This window comes from Myiozetetes cayanensis, unplaced genomic scaffold (genome assembly GCF_022539395.1).
Source record: "Myiozetetes cayanensis isolate MyiCay16 unplaced genomic scaffold, myiCay2020 scf5-8, whole genome shotgun sequence".
Lineage (NCBI taxonomy): Eukaryota > Metazoa > Chordata > Aves > Passeriformes > Tyrannidae > Myiozetetes > Myiozetetes cayanensis.
Window position 1 is genome coordinate 102,562,746 of NW_026087742.1, and position 21,975 is coordinate 102,584,720.

General features: G+C 41.0%; 2 protein-coding genes across 8 annotated transcripts in view; both read left to right on the top strand.

The window, feature by feature from the left end:
- Nucleotides 1–5,582: 5,582 nt before the first annotated feature.
- LOC126648890 (protein enabled homolog) lies at nt 5,583–6,498 on the top strand. The gene is made up of 2 exons (XM_050332568.1): nt 5,583–5,727; nt 5,862–6,498. The coding sequence occupies exons 1-2, from the start codon at nt 5,585–5,587 to the stop codon at nt 6,496–6,498; spliced, it is 780 nt and encodes a 259-aa protein (XP_050188525.1). The 5' UTR covers nt 5,583–5,584.
- An 11-nt stretch (nt 6,499–6,509) lies between these two features.
- CNKSR2 (connector enhancer of kinase suppressor of Ras 2) overlaps nt 6,510–21,975 on the top strand; it is a 207,917-nt gene continuing 192,451 nt past the window's right edge. For 2 of the 7 annotated variants that reach the window (XM_050332517.1, XM_050332518.1), the window contains exon 1: nt 6,511–6,750. In XM_050332517.1, the coding sequence (XP_050188474.1) occupies nt 6,687–6,750 (64 nt within the window). In that variant the 5' untranslated portion in view covers nt 6,511–6,686. Of the gene's footprint in view, nt 6,751–21,975 lie in introns of all 7 variants that reach the window. The other 5 variants (XM_050332516.1, XM_050332515.1, XM_050332519.1 and 2 more) reach the window with 5 other exon arrangements.

Sequence of the window (21,975 nt, forward strand, 5' to 3'; positions counted from 1 at the left end):
GCAAAACTGGGGCACATAAGGGCGTATTCAACTGTAACATCAATAGGCTGCTTTATATCAGGAATATTTGACAATATTTCTTTTTTCCTTTCAGTATGAAATATGTTTGAAAGCAATAAATGTTTCTTGAAATTTGGGACTTTTTACATAACAATAGTTTTTAGAGAAAGTTGTTTGGTATGAGAAATAAAGCAAACCTATCAAGTTTCCTTGGTCAGTAGGGGCCAAATTACTCTTGTCCACTTCATCCACAAAAGCTGGCTTATATGAAGTCTTCTGGCACTGGAAGATTTATATTCTCTTTAATTTATTCAGAATAAATACTGTCCAAGCAGGATGAAGCCCGCACAGCATGAACAAAGAACACGTTATATTTAAGAGGTCATGTCTGACTTTGAACATATGGCAATGATTCCTGAAGTCAGAAATAAAATGTAATACTTGTAATATGGCATGTAATACTTTCTGTACTCCACCAAATTACCAGGGAGACAGATTGTGCTTTTCTGAGTATACTGACAAATGTCCTCCTCATTATGGTTTTGCCCTTTTTATATTACCTTATCATTATTCTTTTTCTTTTGTACTCCAGTGTGCAATTTAGATGACTACATTCTTTGGCAATATTAAATATTTTCAGGATTGCTTAGAAAATGATCAGATATTTATTATTCTTCTGCTAATATGAATTCATCAGTAAAAATACGTACCTCAAGGGGAGCCACCCATTGCATTTAGCCAAACCAGCCAACCATTCCAAAGGTAATAAAACAGCATTTATAACCAGGAATAAACTGTGACATTTCTTTCTAATGAGATTTTCAAGCTGAGTCTTGTTGGCAGCCATTTTACATTTGTGATGCTAATAATGAGTGGGAACCTGATGTTAATAATTAGTAGCTGTTTTCTTTTATAATCTTTTTCTAATAATTTTAGCACAGAAGCACACTTCCCTTGGGTTTCTCATTGTTTTGAGCAGGGTAGTTGTGCTGCAGTGGCATAGATGCAGCCCTAGCCTAGCACGGTAGCTGAACAAACAAACAGCCTCCTTGAGCTTGTGCCTGACAAAAAGAAAATGAGAAGGCCCACATAATACCACCTGTGTATTTATTTTCATGAAGGAGCAGAAAACTGTTCTTTTGAGATGGCAGCTCCCCACACACCTCCAACAGGGTGGCTAATGCTCCTGAAAAGCCCTCTGCAAATGCAGGGACGTATTCATTGTCCCTCTGCCACTGGCTCGCACCTCCCTCATGACAGCATCGCTCTTTCCCATCACTGTGAAGCTTCAGATGGGAGAAACCATGAGATGCAGAAAGACAAGAGCCACCCACATTGCCAGGGATTCTTATTTTCAGCAACAAAAGGAACCAGACACTTGACTCCTTATTGAAGGAAATGGGAAACAGATACAGTTTGGGCTGATACAATATGATACAGTATGATCAGAGAAACAGATACAATATGATCACAGAAAAGATAATTCCCACCACCATGGGAGAGGTTGGGAGAGATTCTTTGGCATTCATCAATGCAGGAGAACATGTCAGATGGTTGAGGTGGTCCCTTCTGATTGTCAAAACCTGTTAAACCTTTGCATGTCCCCCAAAACCTGGGGAAGGAGGAGGTCTCAGCAGGCAATTACTCGAGTCCCCTGTTTGAGAGGCAGTGGGACTCAATCTGTGTATGGAGTGGTTTCTTTTTTTATTTTCAATGAAGAAACCTAATTAAAATGATAGGAATTTCCTGAGGAAATTCTCAGCCTGTTCATTTTTCAAGAACCTTTGTATTACAAAAGGTGTTTGAAGTCCTTGAATTTTTACCCATTAGCCACCTTTAATCTAATTTCTAATCTCTTAATAGCCTTAATTGAGTTCTGAATACTTTAAATTATTAAACATCTTTGGGGGATTATGATTTCTATTTTTGATTATACAAAACAATATCAATTGCACAACACCCCCCACCCCCATTTATGTCAAAATAAACTATGGGGGATGTAAGGCATATACTTTAAGGGCAGCATATTTGCATTTGAAACACTGTTTTAAAAGACTTGTGTTTTCAAGCAGGTTGAAAATAAATGGTGAGAAATGAGGGAACAGCAAGATCCCAATGTAGGCCCAAAGTTGATGGAGGGTTATTGCCTTTCTGGCCTCTTTGTTGTATGGGTAGAGGCTGCCCATGGACATGAAGCGAGTGGTGGCCAGCTGCCAGTAGGGTGGTGGGCCACGCAGCAACCACAGGGCACAGGCCTGCTCTTCTCAGCTGGGAGGGAGCTCCTTCCCATCCCACCCCTAGACCCTCACATCTCTCCACTGTTCCACTACCAAGGACAACTGGTCAGATTTAGAACCCAGTCTAAATCAGCTTGGGTCTCTGACTCCATCTAAGCCCCCTTGCTCCTCTAAACTTTCCGAATCTGGCCAGTCTCTACCCTCCCCAGAGGCTTACTATCTTACTGTACCTCTGATCATGAACCTTCCTCTTCCTCCTTTGCTTGACATGACCCCCTGGCACCAAGGCAATTTATCTCCCTCCCACTCCACATCATTCCCCCTTCCCCTTAGAAGATGTTAGCCCTGGCAGGGACAGCAATCCTTGTCCTGATGAGGCATCAGCTCAGACACCACTCTGAAGGCAAAAAAGGCTCTGGGGAACAGAGGACAGATGGCAGCCCTATCAGACAAGGGACGAATGAGTGTCTTAACTCAAGGAGAGTAGCAACCTGTTTTATGTGTTGCCACAAGCTGTGGAATAAAATATTCTCTAGTAATGCAGATATGGCATCCAAAGCAGATATCTGTAGTGTGAGCTAATACCAATGGAAAAGCTCAATTCTTATCAAATAGAGCCTCTTTCGTAAAAATCAGGATTTATTTGCTATCAAAAGACAAATGAGCTTTATTAACTTGAAGAAAGTATTAGCTTTTTTGACTTTGTTTGCTTGTTGATTCTTTTTTTTACTCCAATAGTTTTTATTAAATCTCAGTTTCAGTTCCTGTTAATTTGCCTCCACTTGTTTTCATCTCCCTGCCATCCGAAGAATCGGCTTTAATATCCAGCACCAGAAACATCTTTTGAGAGCTAAATTCCTTTTCCTAACTTCAGGGCAAGATTTCAAGTTGTCATTTCTAAGCATTCTGTATGTTTTCTGGAGATCCTAGCAAAAAGTCCATGAAGTTTCTGGAGAACGCATACTCATGCTTGTAATTCATCACTGGTACTTACTGTAGAGTCTGCTTCATATACATAAAGCAAATTCAACCATTCGACCTCCCAGTGTTAGAACCTGGATCTAACTGCCACTTTTATTCAGGATAAGCAGTGTTCTGCTTCAGAAGCTGTCCTATTGATTAAATAGACACAAAAATGAGACTTGAATGATTCACTAGTCTTATTTTCAATCTGTATTGCTGTAGCAGCTATGACTGTCAGTTGAACTCTAGGGAGGGGTTTTTTTTGGACAACGTGCCATGACAGAAAAGCAGTATCTTCTGTGAGCATGCAGTCTGAGGTGCTGATCCGGGGGGTGTGTATTCTCAAACTTATTTGTTGGAGCTGTCTATCCATATTCAGGGATGCTAAGAAAATGGATATTTAAGCAGACATATGGTCTATACTGCTGGGTTCAGGCTTGTACTTCAGTTGCAAACTCATTCTTGTTCTTCTTATTTTCCTTTCAATATTGAATTTTACCGTGCACTTACTTTTACATTTACTACCTAATAAATTGAGACTTTCCAAACAACAACCTGTATATTTATCTATATTATTAAACACAGTAATTTTTAATGTGCCATAGGGATCAGAGTCATTCTAAAAGATGAGTTAATACATAATTCTGTAGTTCAGCGTCTCTGCAGAAGCCTGTCCCATACGCTTTACATAAAAGGCCTGACTCATACAAGTGTGACAGCAAATGAAGGCCACTAAACTAAAAGATGAAAACAGCCAAAAGAGTTTGGTTAAGGCATTTTGGTTGAGACACTTAACAGTTTAAGAATGTCAGCATAAAAAGTCATTCAGCTCTCCTTTTGACTTTTTACCCTAGAAAGAGAGAACAATAATAAAATCAGGCAGCAATAAATTTAGAGCAAATTTTAAAAAAAAATACTTTTATGTAGCACATGTCCTGACTATAGAATTCATTGCTATAATAGGTCAAGTTAAATACTGTGGCTGGATAACATTATCATCACTCTTTAAGAGCCAAGTCCTCTCTACCATAGCCAAGCCAATGTTATTCAGTGAGATTGAAACAAGATCTGAGTAAAAGAGTGGGATTTATCCCATTATTTATGAGATGGTTATGCTCTATGAGAACAATAAAGGTAATTAGATCCCCTTCTCAGCACTTCATCTGTTTACTGGAGGAGTAAACTCCTTTTTAGCATTCCATAATTTGATAAAACCACTATAAAGGGGCTTTAAAAGCAATAAATACTAACCATGGGGATAGTACTGGGTCACTGGGTCATGCTTTACTGAAAAACTTGTTTCAGCTACAAATTACCTTGACAAGCTATAGCTGCATGCATAATTATGAACTATAGGACTTCATAAACTTGTACTGAAAACTTACTTTCCCTGTCCTCACCTATGAAGCACTTTTCAGCACAATGAGAATTACATAATGGTGCTATAAATTATATGCCAGACTTTAGTATGATTTTGGGTATTTACGCTTCTAAACCTTTCAAACTAGTGGTTTCTAATTAAAAATGTAACATGCCCTTTCAACAACAATGACCCAGTATGTAAGGATTCTGCATACCTTTCAAACCTTTCACAAGGAAAAAAGTCAGCTTTAATTTGCAAGTGAGGTTTATTGTTTCGGTGGCTTTAGGTAAGGTAACCTCTTTAGAAGCAGAGGGCCTCCTGAGTGTGTTGGCAGGAATGTGACACAGGAGACATGAGTCTAGAGCCAAACTCAAGGAAAATTACAGTGTGTAAAGCCCAGTTTTAAGTAAAAGGAAGATTCTTCTCAAAGATAAGTACATCCTTTAAAGTCTACCTAATACTGGTAGGGAGACTTCTTCCTGGGTCCCTAGGGACAGATGTTACCAACCCTATGTGTGCCTTACTGGCCCTCATCACTACTACTTCAGCCTCACACATCGAAGAGGAAGAGCTTCTCTCACTGCCCATACCGTGCAAAGGAACTGATTCCTTTGCTGTTACCACTTCAGGGGTGAGGGAATCCTCTTTTTTCCTCACATACAGATATTAAATGTCAGTGTCAGCAGCTGGCATTCAGCAGTCAGCAGCATCAGAGGGAATATCTTGATGGTCGTTGCCTCAGCCTTGGCAGGAGGAACAGCGTGAATGCAAATGTAGGCAAGGCTGTGCACTGGCCAAGCAACTAGCAGGAAAACACCCTTTAGTACTATTTATCCACTGCATGGAGTTCCAGGGGGAAGATGCCACCTCCTAAGAGCAGAGGCTCCTAGGCAGGGTGCCTGAAAAGAGTGCCATGGTCATCCTAGGAGGAATCTTTCTGTGCTTTGAGAGGGGCTCCTACAAAAAGACACTGTAGCACAGGCTCTGTGGGAATTGCCTTCTTGGGTTAGCCTCCAGGATGATGCAGCCTGTGGAGACAGAAGGAGAAGATGAACAGCTCCAGCTGGAGGGATGGTGGATTTTCACACCTGCAGCCACCATACCTTGGTGGTGCAACCCACGGGGCAGGCAGGGCAGAGGAGCACCTGCTCTCTCCGTGCTGAGGTTGCCTAAGTCCTATCCCCATTCTGCTGGTTGACTTCGCTCCAGTTTGCCCCATTACCGCACCCTCGGCGTGAGCGGGCAAAACAAGGGGTAGTTTCTCTCAAGGTGCAGCTCCTCTCCTCTCCTCCCCGCAGATCCCGGCTGCCACCCAGCACGGCTCCCTCGGGGAGCCCGGCGACACCGTCCGTCATCGCCGTTTTACAGCCGAGCTTGTCTTCAGAAAAAAAAAAAAAATTAGTTTCACTGCCCACGCAGCGATGCTTCTTTCCAGGGAAAATAAAATCCAACAAGTCCACACCCCAATCTCCAGCTCGGTGCCGCTGGCTGCCTCCCCCGCAGGCGCCCCCGCTGCCCTGGCCCGCCGGGAGCAGGTGCTCGGCGCTGCCACCGCCCCAGAACCCCCTCCCGCCGGCCGCGGCACCTTGCGAGTCATCCCTGCTCCCCCCCGCTCCCCCGCTCCGGGCGGCCGTCGGGTGTCGCTTCCCATTTCACTTGGAGATATTTTCGGGTGGCAGGAGCCGCCTCGTCATTTCCGCCAGGAGAAAAAGACACCGGCGCGGCAGCCGCGGAGAAGCCGCGGGAGCCGCCGGGCACCGGAGCGGGCAGCTCGGAGCCAGCGCCCCGCTCGCCGCTTCGCCGCCCGGGGACCGACCTCTCGGCGGGGCCAGCAGCCGCCGCCGCTGTCCGCGGGGGCGGGAGGCGTCGGAGCGTGCCGCCCTCTCCTCCCCCTTCCTCCTCCACCTCCCCCTCCCCGCCGAGCCGGCAACATGAACTGAAATCCCCAGAGAGGCACAGAGGCGGCGAGCGAGCGAGCGGAGCGGAGGCAACCGGCGATATAGCGGCTCTCTCGTCCCGCCGCCGCCGGGGTCCCCGGGCAGCGCGGTCTCTCCGCCCCGCACAAGCCTCGCCCCGAGCCCGGAGAGCGGCGGCCGTCCGAGCCCCGCGCCCCCGAGCCGCCCATGGCCCTCATCATGGAGCCCGTCAGTAAGTGGTCGCCGAGCCAGGTCGTCGACTGGATGAAAGGTGAGGAGCGGCGCTGGGGCCGCGCGGCGCCCTCTCCCATCACCCCCCCCAACCCCCGCCCCGCAGGTGCGGGGAGCTCCGCGGCTTCCCCCGCGCCGGGATCCCGCCTCCCGGCATCGCCGGCTCCCCCCGCTCTTTGGCTGGGCTTGGGAACGGAGGCGGGAGGTGGCCGGAGCAAGGGGGCCTGGGGCCGCACTCCCCCCCCCGTGGGGTGGCCCATAAAGCCGGGGAGGGGGCTGGGGGCGAGGCCGTGCCTGGGGGAGCCCGGGGTGGTCCCGGGCGGCGACCCCGGTGTGGCGATGGAGCCGCCCCCGCAGCGGCGGGGGACGCGAGGAGCGTGTCCGGCTGCTCCCGCCGGGTGCGGCGCGAAATGACTCGCCAATGAAAGTTCAGCCGAACGTGTGGCGCTCGCCAGAGCTGGGGGACGGGGCGAGGCGGGGGTGCACACGGGAGGGACACGGCTGCAGGCTCTCCCCGCGATGGGGGGGCCCGAAGAGTCGGTCCGCGCCCTCGGGGGTGCCGGGGCTCCCGCGCCCGCCGCCCTCGCTGCCGGGGAACCGCCGTGCCGGGAGAGGGGCGCTCAGAGCTCCCTTCGGCCGGGGCGGGAGCGCTGCGCGTCGGGGGGTCTCCATCCCTGTCCCCATCCCGGGGCGACATTTCGAGATCCCTGATTGACAGGAGCACGGAGGAGTCCGCTGGGCTGAGCATGATTGTACCGCCGCTCCGCTTCTCTCGCTCTCACCTGTCCTCCCCTCAAATAAACTCTGATGAGAATAAAATTTGGACTTTCTGGAAATGCTGTTCTTTTATTCTGTATGCACCGACATGGCTTTAACGCTGTGATTTAAAACGTTTGTTTGTTTTTGTTTGTTTGTTTGGGGGTGTGTTTTTGTTTGTTTTTTGGTGTTTTGTGGGGATGGTGTTTTTTTTTTTATTTTATTTTTATTACCTTTAAGTTAGGCTGCAGCTGTGTTTTGAATAAATCACCATCTAGTATTATATATCTTTTTATAAAGATAGAATGACCGGATGGGTACAACTTTTGAACAACTGCTACATTGTGGGAGTTCTTTATAACATGCTGCGTGCTACTAATGTGACAGTTTCATCATCCTTAAAATTTCAGGCATATAGCATATGTTTTCAGTTATTCAATCCTGGCATTTATATCTGTTGTGTTACAATTGTATTTAACATACATAGTTTTGCTGTTCCTGAAGCATTCTCAATCCACATAATAATAATAATAATAATAAAGAATGATGTGATGTTTCATATCCTAAGAAATTAGTAAATATTAATAAAGACTTGAAGGAGCTATAGATGATCAGTGTTAAAAGCAAACCCTTTTCAACTTCAAAATGTTTTTTACAGCAGTTTAGCTGCCAACATTTTTACCTATGAAAAAGAAAAAAAAAGATTGTGTAGGACTTTTTCCTAATCAATGTTTGAGATACCTTCACCATATTTTCGGAATGCATAAAAATATTGAATATGCAGATAATGCATTTTTTAAACACTTCAAAAATGTAATACATCAAATACTTTTTATAAATGACAGGTGAAGTGCATTGCATACTCTGCTTTTGTATTACATCAATATAAAATCAGTAATTTTAAAAGAAAAGGCTGACTAAATGATAATATTAAAAATTGTGTGGCTGGATAAGGGTTTGTGGTTAGAAAGCTGTGACTAACACTTAGAGCTGTAGATCTTTTAAAAATAATCATGTGAACTTTACCAAAAAAAGGCAGTTATTGTACTGGTGCCTTTTTTCTGGGTTATGAAGGTTGCTTTTTAGTGTTCAACCTGTTTATTTTGGTGTGAGTGCTCGATTGTTTGTCTGGGGTACTTTTGTTTTTACTGGATGAACACATATATGTTGCTTCAAGCTTTCATTTCTTCATTTGGTATTCTGTGTAGATGAACCTTCATTTAGGTTGTGGAAAGAGATAAATCACCTGCCTCTGACTAGCACTGTTGGATGAAAACCACTTAGATAGCCACTCTAGTTTCAGAAGTTGAGCCTGGAAATAAATATGACCAGCAACTGTGGGCAGGTCTGCTCCTGCCTGATGGATCACACCTTGCTGAGTTTGGAGGAAGGATGGTAGTGAATAAGGGCAGGTGGTCCTTGTTGCAACAACTTTGTTTTCCTCACTTATCATTTGTAGTGTTCCAAACATTGCTATTGAAATCTGCATGAAAAGATGTTCTTCTGCTGCTTTAAATGCATTGTCTCCAGCAAATTACATTTCAGAAAGTCTCAAAAATAGTTTATTTGTGTTTTAAGAGGTACCCTAGACAGCTTGATGAGCAAAACGTGAATGTGTCTCTGTCATGAGAACTTTGGAGGAACTGTAATAGTGGGCATTAGTTGCATTAGGGGCAGTCAGGTCTGCTTTGCATAAATTACATTAAACTTCAAGATGCAAGAATATTTTGCTGACTTACTGAGGTTATTAAACAGAATTATAAATGTTGTACTTGGTTTTAACCTCTTCCTTGAAGTAAGTGCCCTGCTATGCCTGCTTGGAGCAGCTCTGTAAAGAGCATTCTTCAAAATAGATTTCAATGTTCAAAGCAAAATCTTTCCTGAAAAAGGAAAATCCTACTGTTTAACATTGTTTACAGTTATCTGAAAGTAAGGGGAAATGAAACACTTTAGATTTTATTGCTCTCAGTGTTTTTGTGATGGTCTTGTTGGTATGACCTGAACGTTTGCAATAAAAGGCCCCGTCTGGAATGCTTTATTTAGTCAAAAGAGCCATTACCTCAGTGGCATTTTGTTCAGGGTAGTGATAAAGCATTGGGCCTAATATTACAAGATGTGAGAAATGAAGACAGACAAAATATTTCCACTCAGAAGGGTTAGATAAAAGTGCCAAGCTCTGGGCTGGATGGCTGAATAAGGAAGAGGCTGAAGACTATTGGTATTCATGCAATAAATACAGTTTCTCCAGTATCTTCTCAGTTTTTAATTCCTTGATATACACAGTTGGTCTGTGGATGCTTTTAATGGCCTAACTCCAATGCTGCTGAGATACAGAGCTGTACCTGGAATTGGTTATGCAAATAAGCAACTACCTAAATTTTGACTATGAATATGTGTATGATAAGGAGATGAGGACCAAAGAACCAGTAAACTTTGCAAATGAAAAGGACAAAGTGAGTGGAGCCTATGTCAGCATATGAGTTTGTAAACCCACAGACAGAAGATTAATTGTCACAGAGCTGAAAAAAGAGTAGATGGACTAGCTCATCTCTCCAGGATGGCATATTGTACGTGAAGGATAAAGTGAATATTTAAATTCATTCAAACCATGTATTATTTTCATACATTTAGTACTAATTCTAAAGGTCATGTATGGATCAGTGAGTTGAAAGTGTGTCAGTCACCTCCTCTGCCTCCCCTTTGGAGGACATGTGTGGATTCCACTGCCACGTTGCAAGACGTTGAGATGTTGCATAGGCAAGCTTTGTCGAATGTCATGGCTTTGACTGACTCAGAAAGAGAACATGTCAGATGTGTTTTAGATTTCTGAGGCTCTGAGAAGACTTGAAGACATGCAATTACTTACCAAACATTAGGATGTTTTTAACTGAGTCTTCTACTTTAACTTCTTTGGTCTGAGGTTATTTATAATGGCTGTATATTGAGAAGGACTCGCTGCTTTTAACAATATTCTAGTTTTAATTCAGTACCAATCTCTCAATGGCAGAATCTGTTACAAAAGGCAATCCACCTGAAAAAAATCGATATTACTTTATCTAACAAAGCTTAAATATTTATTTTTTGTTTGCTGAATGACAGCTTATAGAGCTTATACTAAGCTCATACAGCTTAAATAGTTGTAATGGTAGTCATACTCAAGAAGCTGACATCTAAGGCATGGAGCTGCTCTCAAAGGCTTCTAATGCTAAGGAGTGGGGGCTTTTTACCTCTGTAAAATCTACTCTGCCAGCATTTAGAAGGATGTAAATATTTAGAGAGACTGGGGGAAGAGAAGGAGAAACATGAATGTGATAGCAAAGTGAAAGCAGAGTGCAAAAGGTCCCCGTTTGGATGATTGAATATTGCATGGGTTGAGAACTGAGTTCCTGTCTACTTTTCATGTGCTGAAGTTCATGTCTGTTTTCAGTGGCATGTGAGTTTGCAGGGAGTCATTGCGTGCTGCCAACAACTGTGCTCCACTTGGTGTAATGGGAATTACGTGTTATTCATCAAGAAAATGCAAGACGCTCTGGGAATGCCCTGAAACTAAATACTCCAATACTTAATAATGATTTAAAAAAAAAAAAAAAAAGTTACCATGGGGATCCTTTTACTCCTGTTTGTTCGTGTGCAGAGCCCTAGGACTGCTGTAGCAGCACCCAGGTTCTACCACAGCTCCTGAACCATTAGTTAGCAATGGGGAAGCTCATCAGTGAAGTCACGAATTCTCTCGCAGCGCTGGGATTTAGCATATGGTTTTAGGTCTTAAAAACAGTAACAATGACTCCTGTATTCAGGGTCACCATCAAACCTACCTGATTTTTGGCCTTGGCTTTCTCTGAAGAAGACTGATACAGATTGAGGTTAGGAGGGAGCTTTTTCTGGAGTGTAGGATGGACTACAGTGCTACAAAGGCCTATGAGCACCTACATTATGGTAGAGAGGGCGAATGCTTCCACATGTGAATGTACCTCATTTTGGGCTTTCAATTTTGTCCATCTTTTTTTGTTTTGTTTTGTTTGTTTGTTTGTTTGTTTTTGTTTGTTTGTTTTTTGTTTGTTTTTCTCTAATGGTTTATTGAGTTAAAGGTTCTTTTTTATGCTACTTCTCTTCATATTGATTTTGGCAGCGTCCTTAAAAATTGTGACTATTAGAAATAATACAGAAAAGAATGAGCTGTCTCAGGGAAACAAAAGCCGGATATTTAAGAGTATGAAAAACGCTTGGATTCTGAAACTTTCATTTCTTGTCAAATGTGTGTAGGTGACTGATGAGCTTCAGAATAGTCATCAGCTTGAATAGTCATTGCTAAGTGCCATATGTTGAATAGATCAGGTGTTCTACAATTTGTCAGCATTAAAACACTTTTTTCTTTGTAAGAAAGTAACAAGACTTTTAGTAAGACAAATTGGGTGACTTTTTGGAGAAGGAAGTTTGTACAAAGAGGGCTATTTAAAACTGTCAGTTCTAAGGATTCCAGTTTTAAAACTGTACCAAAAGCAGTGATGGGAGTTCTCTCTCTGTAGTTTGTTTATTTTTCCTGTGAGTCTCACTTTTTGCTTGCCCTTCTGCCATGAGGAGTTTTAGCAATATCAGTGGCCACCACATCAGTCACAGTGATGTGTTTTAGAGCATCTCAGTGTGTGGTTAGAAAACCTCTCCTGCCATTGTTTATCAGCACAAAATGAAACTGCAGTTGCAACTGGGATGTGTCAAAGCCTAACAGCCGGGTGTTGCCATAGCAAAGGCGATGTTACATAAGCAGCCACTCTGCAAATAATTCATGCAGCCAAATTTTAAACATAACATGAGAATTCATTTCTAAATTTATGATCTTTTTAGGAGGGAGCTTTCCTAGATGAGGTGATCTCAGTCGCTACTGAAATCGATGTGCTTACTTGTGAAGCTCTTTTAGCACTGCCCGTTTACACCTTTATTTTGTGTGAACATATTGTTCTGTTTCTGAAACATCTGTTGGTTTAAATATGGCCTCGCAATATGTTTTCTCAAGTGGTTTTTTGCAACAGTTCGGCAAAGCTCTGTATTTTGATCTTATTCAGATTTATTTACACACTGCAGTATTAAACCAAGCAATTTACAAATGCCTTTTCTGGTTATGGGTGTCAAGAATTTTGCAAGGCAGCAATATAAACCAGCTCACTTTTCAGATGAGAGGTTTGAAATATATATACAGATGTATTTTTAGAATCTTTGCAAGTAGTTGTCTTTTAGCACTCCAACAATAACAAACCAGGCTTTATCTTCTAAAACCCAAACTGGCAAATGGTCTAGCCTTTCTGTCTGATCCTCAGAAGTGTAGATAGCCATTTAATATCAGTAAAGTTACTGTAACATGGGATTGTACTGTATTTCCAAGAGTCAAGTAGTAATATTTGTTACCATTTTCTAGAGTAATAGGGAAAAAATGTTTCCTGAGAATTTGTCTGTATAAAGGCTTGTATTCAAAGGTATGCTGCCAGGAGAAAGAGAGAGCTCATTCCTCAAGGTTTCCATTCTATGTCACTTCTGGTTGGGTTTTTTTTTTGTTTGTTTGTTTTGTTTTGTTTTTTCCCAAGAATTTACCATTCCTCATTAAATTTTAACTGCACTGAGGAGCACCTGTAGCAAACACCTTCAGCAGAATAACAACTTCAGATTTCTAGATCCAAATACAGCAAAACTGTGCTAATATCACACTTAATGCTTAAATAATTTACTTAATGAATACTTTAACCTTCAGTTTAGAAGCTGAATGGTTATCAAGACAAATGCTGTAAGATAAGGGTTCACAAATACCTTATTGAAAAATCCAATCTGTAAGGGCTGTGTTGGGAAATTCTGAAACACCACATTTTCTTCATTGATCTCTCCCAGCTTTTTAAACACGTGCTTTCTCTAAAAAGATGAAGTAGGGAAACAGAGATGGAATAGGTTTTTTCCAGTTGAAAATTGGGAGCCCAATATTAGGCTCATACTACAGTCAACATGCAGAAGAAATCATCTGCCATATGAACCTGCTTGTGGCACTATCAAGGAACTTTTAATTTCTTATTGTGGGACAGTTAGACCTAGCAGGAAATTTGCTCTTAAATTTAAAATAGCTGGCTGTACAAGAGAAAGCATCTGCTGTTCCTCGTAATGCTCCTTTCCTGGAGTTAAACGATATGAAGATCTGGAAGACACATCCATTGGTCTGGTGCACTGTTGATCTGGAGTGCTAAATGAGCGTCCACTCTTATGCACATTTTGCCCTTGCTGTGTTTGGGGGTCACATATCTGACAGAGGAAACAAATTTTTCCTTGAGGTGTCCAGTGCAGGTATTTTTCTTCTGCAAAGGGTGTTATGCCTTGTCTATAGCAAGTCATTTTAATGCACTGGAGGCTTAAAAATCTAGCCCATTTTGTACTGCTTATCTGCCAAATAATATTATCTTTGAGATAATAGCTGTGGATGTGATCTTGTTGGGTGCTTGGCATTTCCAGTTTATCCTTTAAGTAGAAATTTAGGGCACTTGGTACCTCACATGAAGTGCCTACAACAGTAATTTCAAAGTGTTTGGCCTTACATGATTAACATCTGCTACAGTACCATATGGTGGGAATTTCCAAGTAAACTGTTAATTAATACAGGAGTGTACCAGAGTAGGCCTTAATTAAACTGTATTGAACTGAAGTGTATTATTTTAATATAGTCAAATGCAAAGTGCTGTACTTTCATATTATACCTTTTCTGTTGTGTGAAGAAGAGGGGAAAAAAAGCGGATAAGTATTAATTGAGCCTTTAAAATGAAGGTTCAAGTAGCTTTTAAAATAAATGGTTTAGGACTTGTATCAACATCAAGTATGCATAGAATGAAGTAGAATGGGGTCTTTATTTGGTAATGCTGAATTGTACTTCGTGAATGCTGTGCTGTAATGCTTGTGCCACACGGTCTAGTACCCCTGGTGGAACGAAACCTTCCTGTGTGAGCTGGCCAAAACAGTGTGGAAGAGTGGTGGGTTGGGAGCTGAGGTTGTGCCTGAGCGGGGATAATGCTGGGACTTCCTTCTTGGCCCTCTTGTATTTGAAAGGACGAGTATATCCATGCATGCAGCTGAGCTCAGTCACCTCTAAAAGGGCTCTTGCCTCCCACAGGGGATGATTGTCGGCCGTAAAGAAATTTATAATATTACTGTTTCTGTTAAAGTTTGGAATTTATTTTTAGTTTAGCCAAATCCACCAGTTGCCAATAGTTACAGCTATAAATGACCTATTTTAAAACAGATACTCTTTCCCTGGCCTCCTTCATTCTTTCTTTCCTTTCTCTCCTGGTAATCTTCACATCAATAAGAAGGTGAAGAGAACCTTTCTCTGCATATTGAGACCAGACAAATATAAGTGGGACGTGCCGGTGTTATCTGAGTAATTCAGTAGATGGCATTCTTCCCTCTGAGTCAACGTTGAAATCCTTCATGGGAATGACAAGAGACCTTAGTCTTTTCAGTGAGATGTCAACCTGAAGTCTTGACCAGGTGTGGTTGCTGAAGGCTCACTGGCATTCTTCATCATAGTGGAAGCCTTAGCTGTAGTACCCTAATTAAGTTTCATATTAATAATTAACATCTTTGTAACCGGATTCCCCTTGTTGATATCCATTACTGACATATGCCTACCTTTCTTTAGTTGCTTTATAGTTTTGTTGGTTGCTTTCATACAGCTGATATTTTGATTTGCAAGGTGCAGTGCTGTTCCTATCTTTTTTTTTGTTTTTCAAGTCATATTGGTGGAGGGATCTGTTAAACACAAAGTAGAAGTTGCTCTCTAAAAAATTAATTTGGGCTGTGTACAGTCAACTGTTGTGAATCTACACTCGTCGTGCTTTGTTTACACCCTTTAAACACCAAACAAGTGACAATTTGCTTCTTACTTTGTCTGAGTGAAGTGTGACTTTTTGGTGAAATATCCAAAAATTACCTTCTTGAGTGTTCAGCACTGACTGACATCTACTTGTCTTGTTTATTATTGCTTTATCATCATGGATTGAACTGTGTGCCCTTTGCCTCCATTTCTCTTCAGAGTCAAATGTGACTCTTTTCAGTAGACTTTGTTTTATTAGAGCTAATATGAAAAAACCTCCTGAACAAATGTGTTAGTGTTTTTTTATTTTGTTAGTCCACTTATACTTGTTTCCAAAACTTTCCAAAATGCAGGGTGATGAAGTGGTCATTACTGCTTTTCAGAGAGGTGTTAATTGCCCTTTTCAAATATTGTGGTCTTCAATATTTTCAAATAAAACCATATGTTAGTTTAACCTAGAATGTGGAGGCTTAATGTTTTTTTAAATTTCTCTTTATGCTTTTTGATATAGTCTTGATTGTTTTTACCCCACAAGTCCTCTTGAAAATACCAGCAATCAGTAATTTCAGTATTGGATACTGGACTTCAAAAGCAGGTGTAGTTTTTGTTACTTTAGCCATTATTTTATGGTATGTTTTAAACCATCTGGATCTTAGCTGTTTAATGCAGTCTGTGGTCAAAAACCTATTTCTGGAGTCCTGATAACTGAGTCCAAGAGCACAGTGTAGTGTGAATAATTTGTCATGCTCTGCACGTGGATTTGAGAAACAGAGGTTCAGCCTGGAATTGTAATCATCGCACATAAAAAACTTCCATATAAGTGTCAATCTGAACGTTTGAAGGGCAGTGGATAGTTTATCATTAGAAAAATAAGACAGTTAGGTCTATGACAGAACTCTCTGAGAGTAAATAAACTAATTTTTTTATGTTTTAAATGTCTGCTTTAGCAAATTTCACAACTGACAGAGCATTTGAATGCCTGCCTGAGTTATGATGATTCTACTATTTGCACTGTAGAAAATATAATGGTGCATATGCAATCGTGAAGCTTCTGTATTCCTAAGATCACCATGTTTTCTTGGGGGGGGGGGTGTGATTTTGTGAGGGTTTTTTTTTGTTGTGTGTTTTTTTGGGGGGGGGTTACTGTTGTTTTTCTTTTTCTTTTTTTTTTTAAATAAAGGATTTAATGTTCTTGATAACTACCCTGACTTGAGTAAGACAGCTGAAGAGTCATGGCAGGGCTAATGAGGAGTGCTAGTTATCTCGCAGAAGCAGAATTGTTAGGATTGGAAGGAACCTCTGGAGATCATCCAGTCCAACCCCACTGCCAAGGCAGGATCCCCTAGAGAAGGTGGCACAGGAACACGTCCAGATGGGTTTTGAATGTCCAGAGAAGGAAATTCCACGACCTCCCTGGTCAACCTGTTCCAATGCTCTGTCACCCTCAATGTAAAGAAGTTCTCTCTCATATTGAGGTGAAACTTCTTGTGTTTTAGTTTATGGCCATTACTCCCTATCCTATCGCTGAGCACCATCAAAAAGAGTCTGGCACCAGCCTCTTCCACCATTTCCCTCATGGAAACAGCAGTATTTCAGAATCAGGTCTTCAGAAAAACAAGACAAGAATCGCTTACCCCATGGACTATGCAGGACTCATTAGACAAACAAAAGATTAACTTTGTGGCACAAGGCTAATGGTAATTTATTTTCAGTTATTAAAAGTTTACAAAGTTAGTTTACAAGGAGCTCATCAATACTTTACTTGATCTGTCTTGGGCAATAAATTCCTTTTCTGTTACTTGTTTTGGCATCATCTGGTTTCTCTCTTCCATCCTGTCTGTTGTCCCTCAGCTCACTGTAAGCTTTGCTGAGCTATCCAATTACGAACTGGAGGAAACTAGTGCTAATGAGTTATGAATGAGTAAACCTGAACAGACTGGGCAATTAGTGTCTGCCTCTGGTGGTGTTACCAGACTGTAGGGTTTCATGAGTCTTGCTGACACTGTTGCCTTCCAAAGCGGGGTGCAGTGATGTGCTGTCGGTTGCTGCCTGGGAATGCGGTGACTGTGGGACAGAGGCTTGAGGGCAAAATAGTGTGTCCTGTATGTTTTTCACCTCTTCAGATCTGAGCAAATTTGCTAGTTCAAAAGAAGGTAAAGTTGAATACAAACTTTGCTGCACAGTCCCTTATTAAAAAAATATTTACAAGACCTTTACCTTACAAAACGTTTGCTTTTCAGTTGATGATATATTGTAGGCAGGGGTGAGAATGGTGATGTTTTAGATCCAAAGGAAAAATGAACGTGTTCATAACTCTTCAAATGAATGTAAATGAAGTTAAGTCAACTATAGGAATTATAATATTATAATTTCATTAGATTTCCTTGCTTTGTTGATGTTCAGCAATGTGATCTACCTCTTACAAGGTAATTGACTTGTATTTACCTTAAGAATTAACATTGTAAATCTTAAGCCCTCACCCTCTTATTTATTGCTCAAGTAATAGAGGAAGTTTCCTGCAGAATACTGTTTTGATAAATCTTGCTAAATCAAAATTCAAGAAAGAATTACAATGAGACCTCTGAAGGAAAAGATTGATGTGTGTTGGGATTTAGTTTCAGTCAATGGTAAAATTGTTTCTAAAATTACAAATTCATCTCATTTACTTTTGATAGAATCTTTGAAAGTGTTATAGCAGGTCATGTTGTAGCTCAAAGTTTTTGAGTTCAAAGGATCTCAGTGATGTCAAATGTTACGACTCTACTACTGAGAAGGAAAATTGCTTCCAGATTACAGTAATTCAGAAATGGGCAAATAGATAGAAATAGAGGTCATTTTTTTGTTTGTTTAATGCTCACTATTTTAGGATTTTTTTTTGTCACTGTGGAACAGCACAAAATGATAAATCAAACAGTTTAATGGTAAAATTCTACCATCAGTGTTGAGAATACTAAATCCTTTTAGCTTCTGTTGGAGAACACATTGTTCTTGTGTATAATTAAGCACCCTAAGAACAATTGACTTCAACTTTTGATGAGTTCTTAACTGTGCTTCTTTTAAAGTTATTATCGTATGATAGATCAGGAGTAAACCAGCTGGGAGTTCAGAGAGGTCAGATACACTACAGCTATAAAGAGTTGTTTGCCTTTTTGGTTTTGGGGTTTTTTTTACCCTCTTTTTCCCCCTTCCCTTAATGACTTTTTTGCACTCTAATCTAATTGCTTTGTTTAGTCAAATGAGTGGGGTTTTTTCATGTTGGATTTTAGCTATTTTTTTTTTTTTTTAGCATTAAATGTGCATATGTAATTAGGATATGTTATTAAAGATTAGATTCTCACAATGGGATGTGTGCCAGTTCATGAAATGAAGTCATGCTTGTCAGGAGATAGTAAATAATAAGCTTAGTAAGGTTTAAAAGATGTGTCTTGCAAAACATTAGCCCCTGTAATGAGTGCAAAGTGGCAACAGCACATAAATATCAATTGTTTTTCTCCAGTGGATCCACTTGAATATGAGTTTTCTTAATTTGAATTAAATTTTTTTTTACCAGTTTAATGAAACAAACAAGAAAGGATGTTTGTCTTTTCAGAAACCAGTTTCCCATCCTAGAACAATGACTTGTTTTGAACTGAAGGGGAACAATCCAACGCTCATGCAATATCATGTAATCTCTCTGTTCACAAAACCACATTAAAAATAAGAAACTGCTGTCCAGTGAATCCCCATTTAGCTGCAAGGAGTAGTCTTGGATTCCCAGCTTTGCTTTCAAGACTGTCTGTATTTTGTTCTTCATTTTATCTGGAATTTTTTTAATACTCCTGGGACAAGGGCTTGAACATAAGGTTCCCTGTGCTCTTAAATGCCCGAAGCATCCTGGCTGGTGTATGTGTTTGCATGGGGCTGGTGTGCCAAGGGTGGCATTGGCTAGAACAGGATTTAGAAACAAGAGTGTCTCTGTCTCCATCCTAATTTGATCAGACAAAACTGCTCACAGTCATGCCCTGAAAGATTTTGATAACAGATCTTAAATTCCAGCATCTAATTTCTGTCTTAAAGAGCATGAGTCTCTCTGTGGGCCTGAGCAGACTAACTTCTCTGCTAATAATATGTCTACTGGGTTTTTTAGTGATTTTTCTGGTGTTGCCCCTGGCACTTGTGGGAGAAGGAGGAGCTGGCATAGCCCTTCTTTGGGGTGAACCTCCAGCCCAGAACAAGGAAGGGGAAAGGGAACAATATGTTGGAATGCAAATGTGGAAAGCAGAGTAATTTTACTTGAGAGGATACAAGAGGCGTACTATGCATACACACATATTCTTAGTCACTTTTGTTTTACATTAAATTATTTTTTTTTATTCTTTAAAGTTATATTAATAGCATTTTTGAAATTGCGTATATAAAATAAGTGCTTGACTCAGGAGCCATGTGGTATGAATTGTAACCCTGGGAAAGAGAAATGGTTTCTGCTAATGAGCAGGTGTTTCACTAAGATTAATACAAGAAAAACAAAACCAAAAATGCAATGAAGAAAATTCCTCCTATTTAGTAATACAGGGATGCCTTCAAAGTAGCAAAAACATAGTATCTGATGTTGAAACTATGTGGCTGTTATGCTAAGTAACAGCATCTTGCTGTGGGTACTGCACTACCATTTTTTGCTAACACACAAAACATTTGTGCTCAATACTGGAGGGCCTTAAATATCCTTTCATTTTGTAAGACATTCTTATCTCAAGTGTCTGAACAAGATTACAGAAAATGGTTCTTTATGCTGCTGATTTCCTTCCCCTGTGCTACTAGACCCCCTGTGTTGTTGGCATTCCTGGGGAGACCAGTATTGCAGTAGCAGAAGAAGGGGCTGCTCATCACTTGCTCTATCCCAAGTCCTCTGGCTCCTCCTCATTACAGGGGAGGGAGAAGGTTAAGTGCCTTATGTCATCTTTAGTTTAAGTGCACTGAAGCATCTCTAACTGACTGTCTGCTTTTTTTAATGAAAGAAATTTGTCTTGTAACAGCTTTATGTGCCCAGCTAATTAAAACCACTCTGTTATATTACTTGCCATGTATCCTGTTTGGTAGGCAGAAATTGTTTGCACTTTGACAGATTCATTTTTGGTGATGTTGGTTTTGTAGGATGCTGCTGTCTTGGACTTGTATAACTTAGAAATAATGAGGCATTAAGGCATTTTATATATCAGCAAATACAATTGTTAATCATTAACACAGAAAACATTTTCAATCTTCTTTAGCTTCATAAGATACAGTTTGTTCTCTGTGTGTGAATACCTCTGCCTTATGGTGAGACTAAGCTGAATGACCTTTAGTTTGATACATGAAGCTTGGGAATAAACTTAAAGCTTTCAATAAAGAAATTGTTACAGAACCATAAGCCTTTTCTAGTAACCTTTTTAAAAGAAAAAAAAAAAAGTTTTTTACCGAAGTGGCAGAATTGTCTATTCTTTCTCAGGCACTCAGTATTGGTCGATATCCTTCAAATTATTTGAGGCCTTGTATGTTTTTCCAGTGGTGTCCTCACTGCAGTGCTTTGATTTCTTCCATACGAATCTGAGTGTGCACAGGTGGGACTTGAAGGCTGCTGCTGTGCTGCCTTGTCAACCCTGATTTGAGACTGGAGGTCTGAGGAACTTCACCCTCATGAGAAGCTGCATCAGCTGTTAAGGTTTGTTTCTAAACAAACCACGCTTTTCCTCCTATTTTTTTGCTTGTGGTGTGGGATGGACTGAGGATTAACAATCCCATTAACTTTTGTTCCAGGTGTTAAGCAGTCACTTAACAAACCCTTTGGTGGTGTTGCTGCAGATTCTGTAGCACATTCAAAAGGAAAAAAGTCATTATTAGTAGCCTAAAATTTCACAAATGATGTTTCTATTCAGCATATTCTTGACTGCACAAGTTGGATTCTTTTTGTAAATACAAGAATCTTAAAAATGAAGACCAACCTCTCCACCTCCCACAAAAGAAAGGGATGGGATAGGAAAGGCTTAAGTAGGTACCCTAAGTAAAGAGGATGTTACAGCCTGAATGGCCCCAGACAAGGTGAAGTGAATAATTGCATAGGTTATTTGGAAGGAGAGATCTGGTAACCCAATGATACTTGCTCACACTTGAGGCTGAGCAGTAGAAGCTGTCACAATTTGCCATCTGGTTCACCACTGCTCCGACTTGATGTAGGGGAGGAGAGAGGGCTTGCAATTCATGCTGAGGTGTTTTGGGAGAGGCCTGGTGCTGGAATCCAACTGGATGGGTACCTCTTGCCTTAGGCTCTGTAAAATGTAGGCCCTGTATAACCTAGTTCGTCATACATAAAAAGAGAAGGACAATGCTTGAATAGACAGAAAAAAAGAAAAAAAAGTATTGCATTTTTTTTTGTTTATATAGATTTTCTGATTGAATAACTTTGAGCAGTATTAAATCTTTTGGTGTAAAATTCCTGCCTGGCATAACCTGTAGGTCTACTTTGATCTTGCACAGCACATAACTTTGTTACATTGATAAGTGAGACACTGGAAAACAAATTTGTACTGGTGAAAAATAAACAAATATACCACCAAAACCGTTGACGTACCTTGAAGCTGTATGAGAAATTTCAGAGCTTTGACAAAACACTGGTTCATGGTGTTGAAGTGACTGTGGGCTGAATCTGCATCCCAGTTA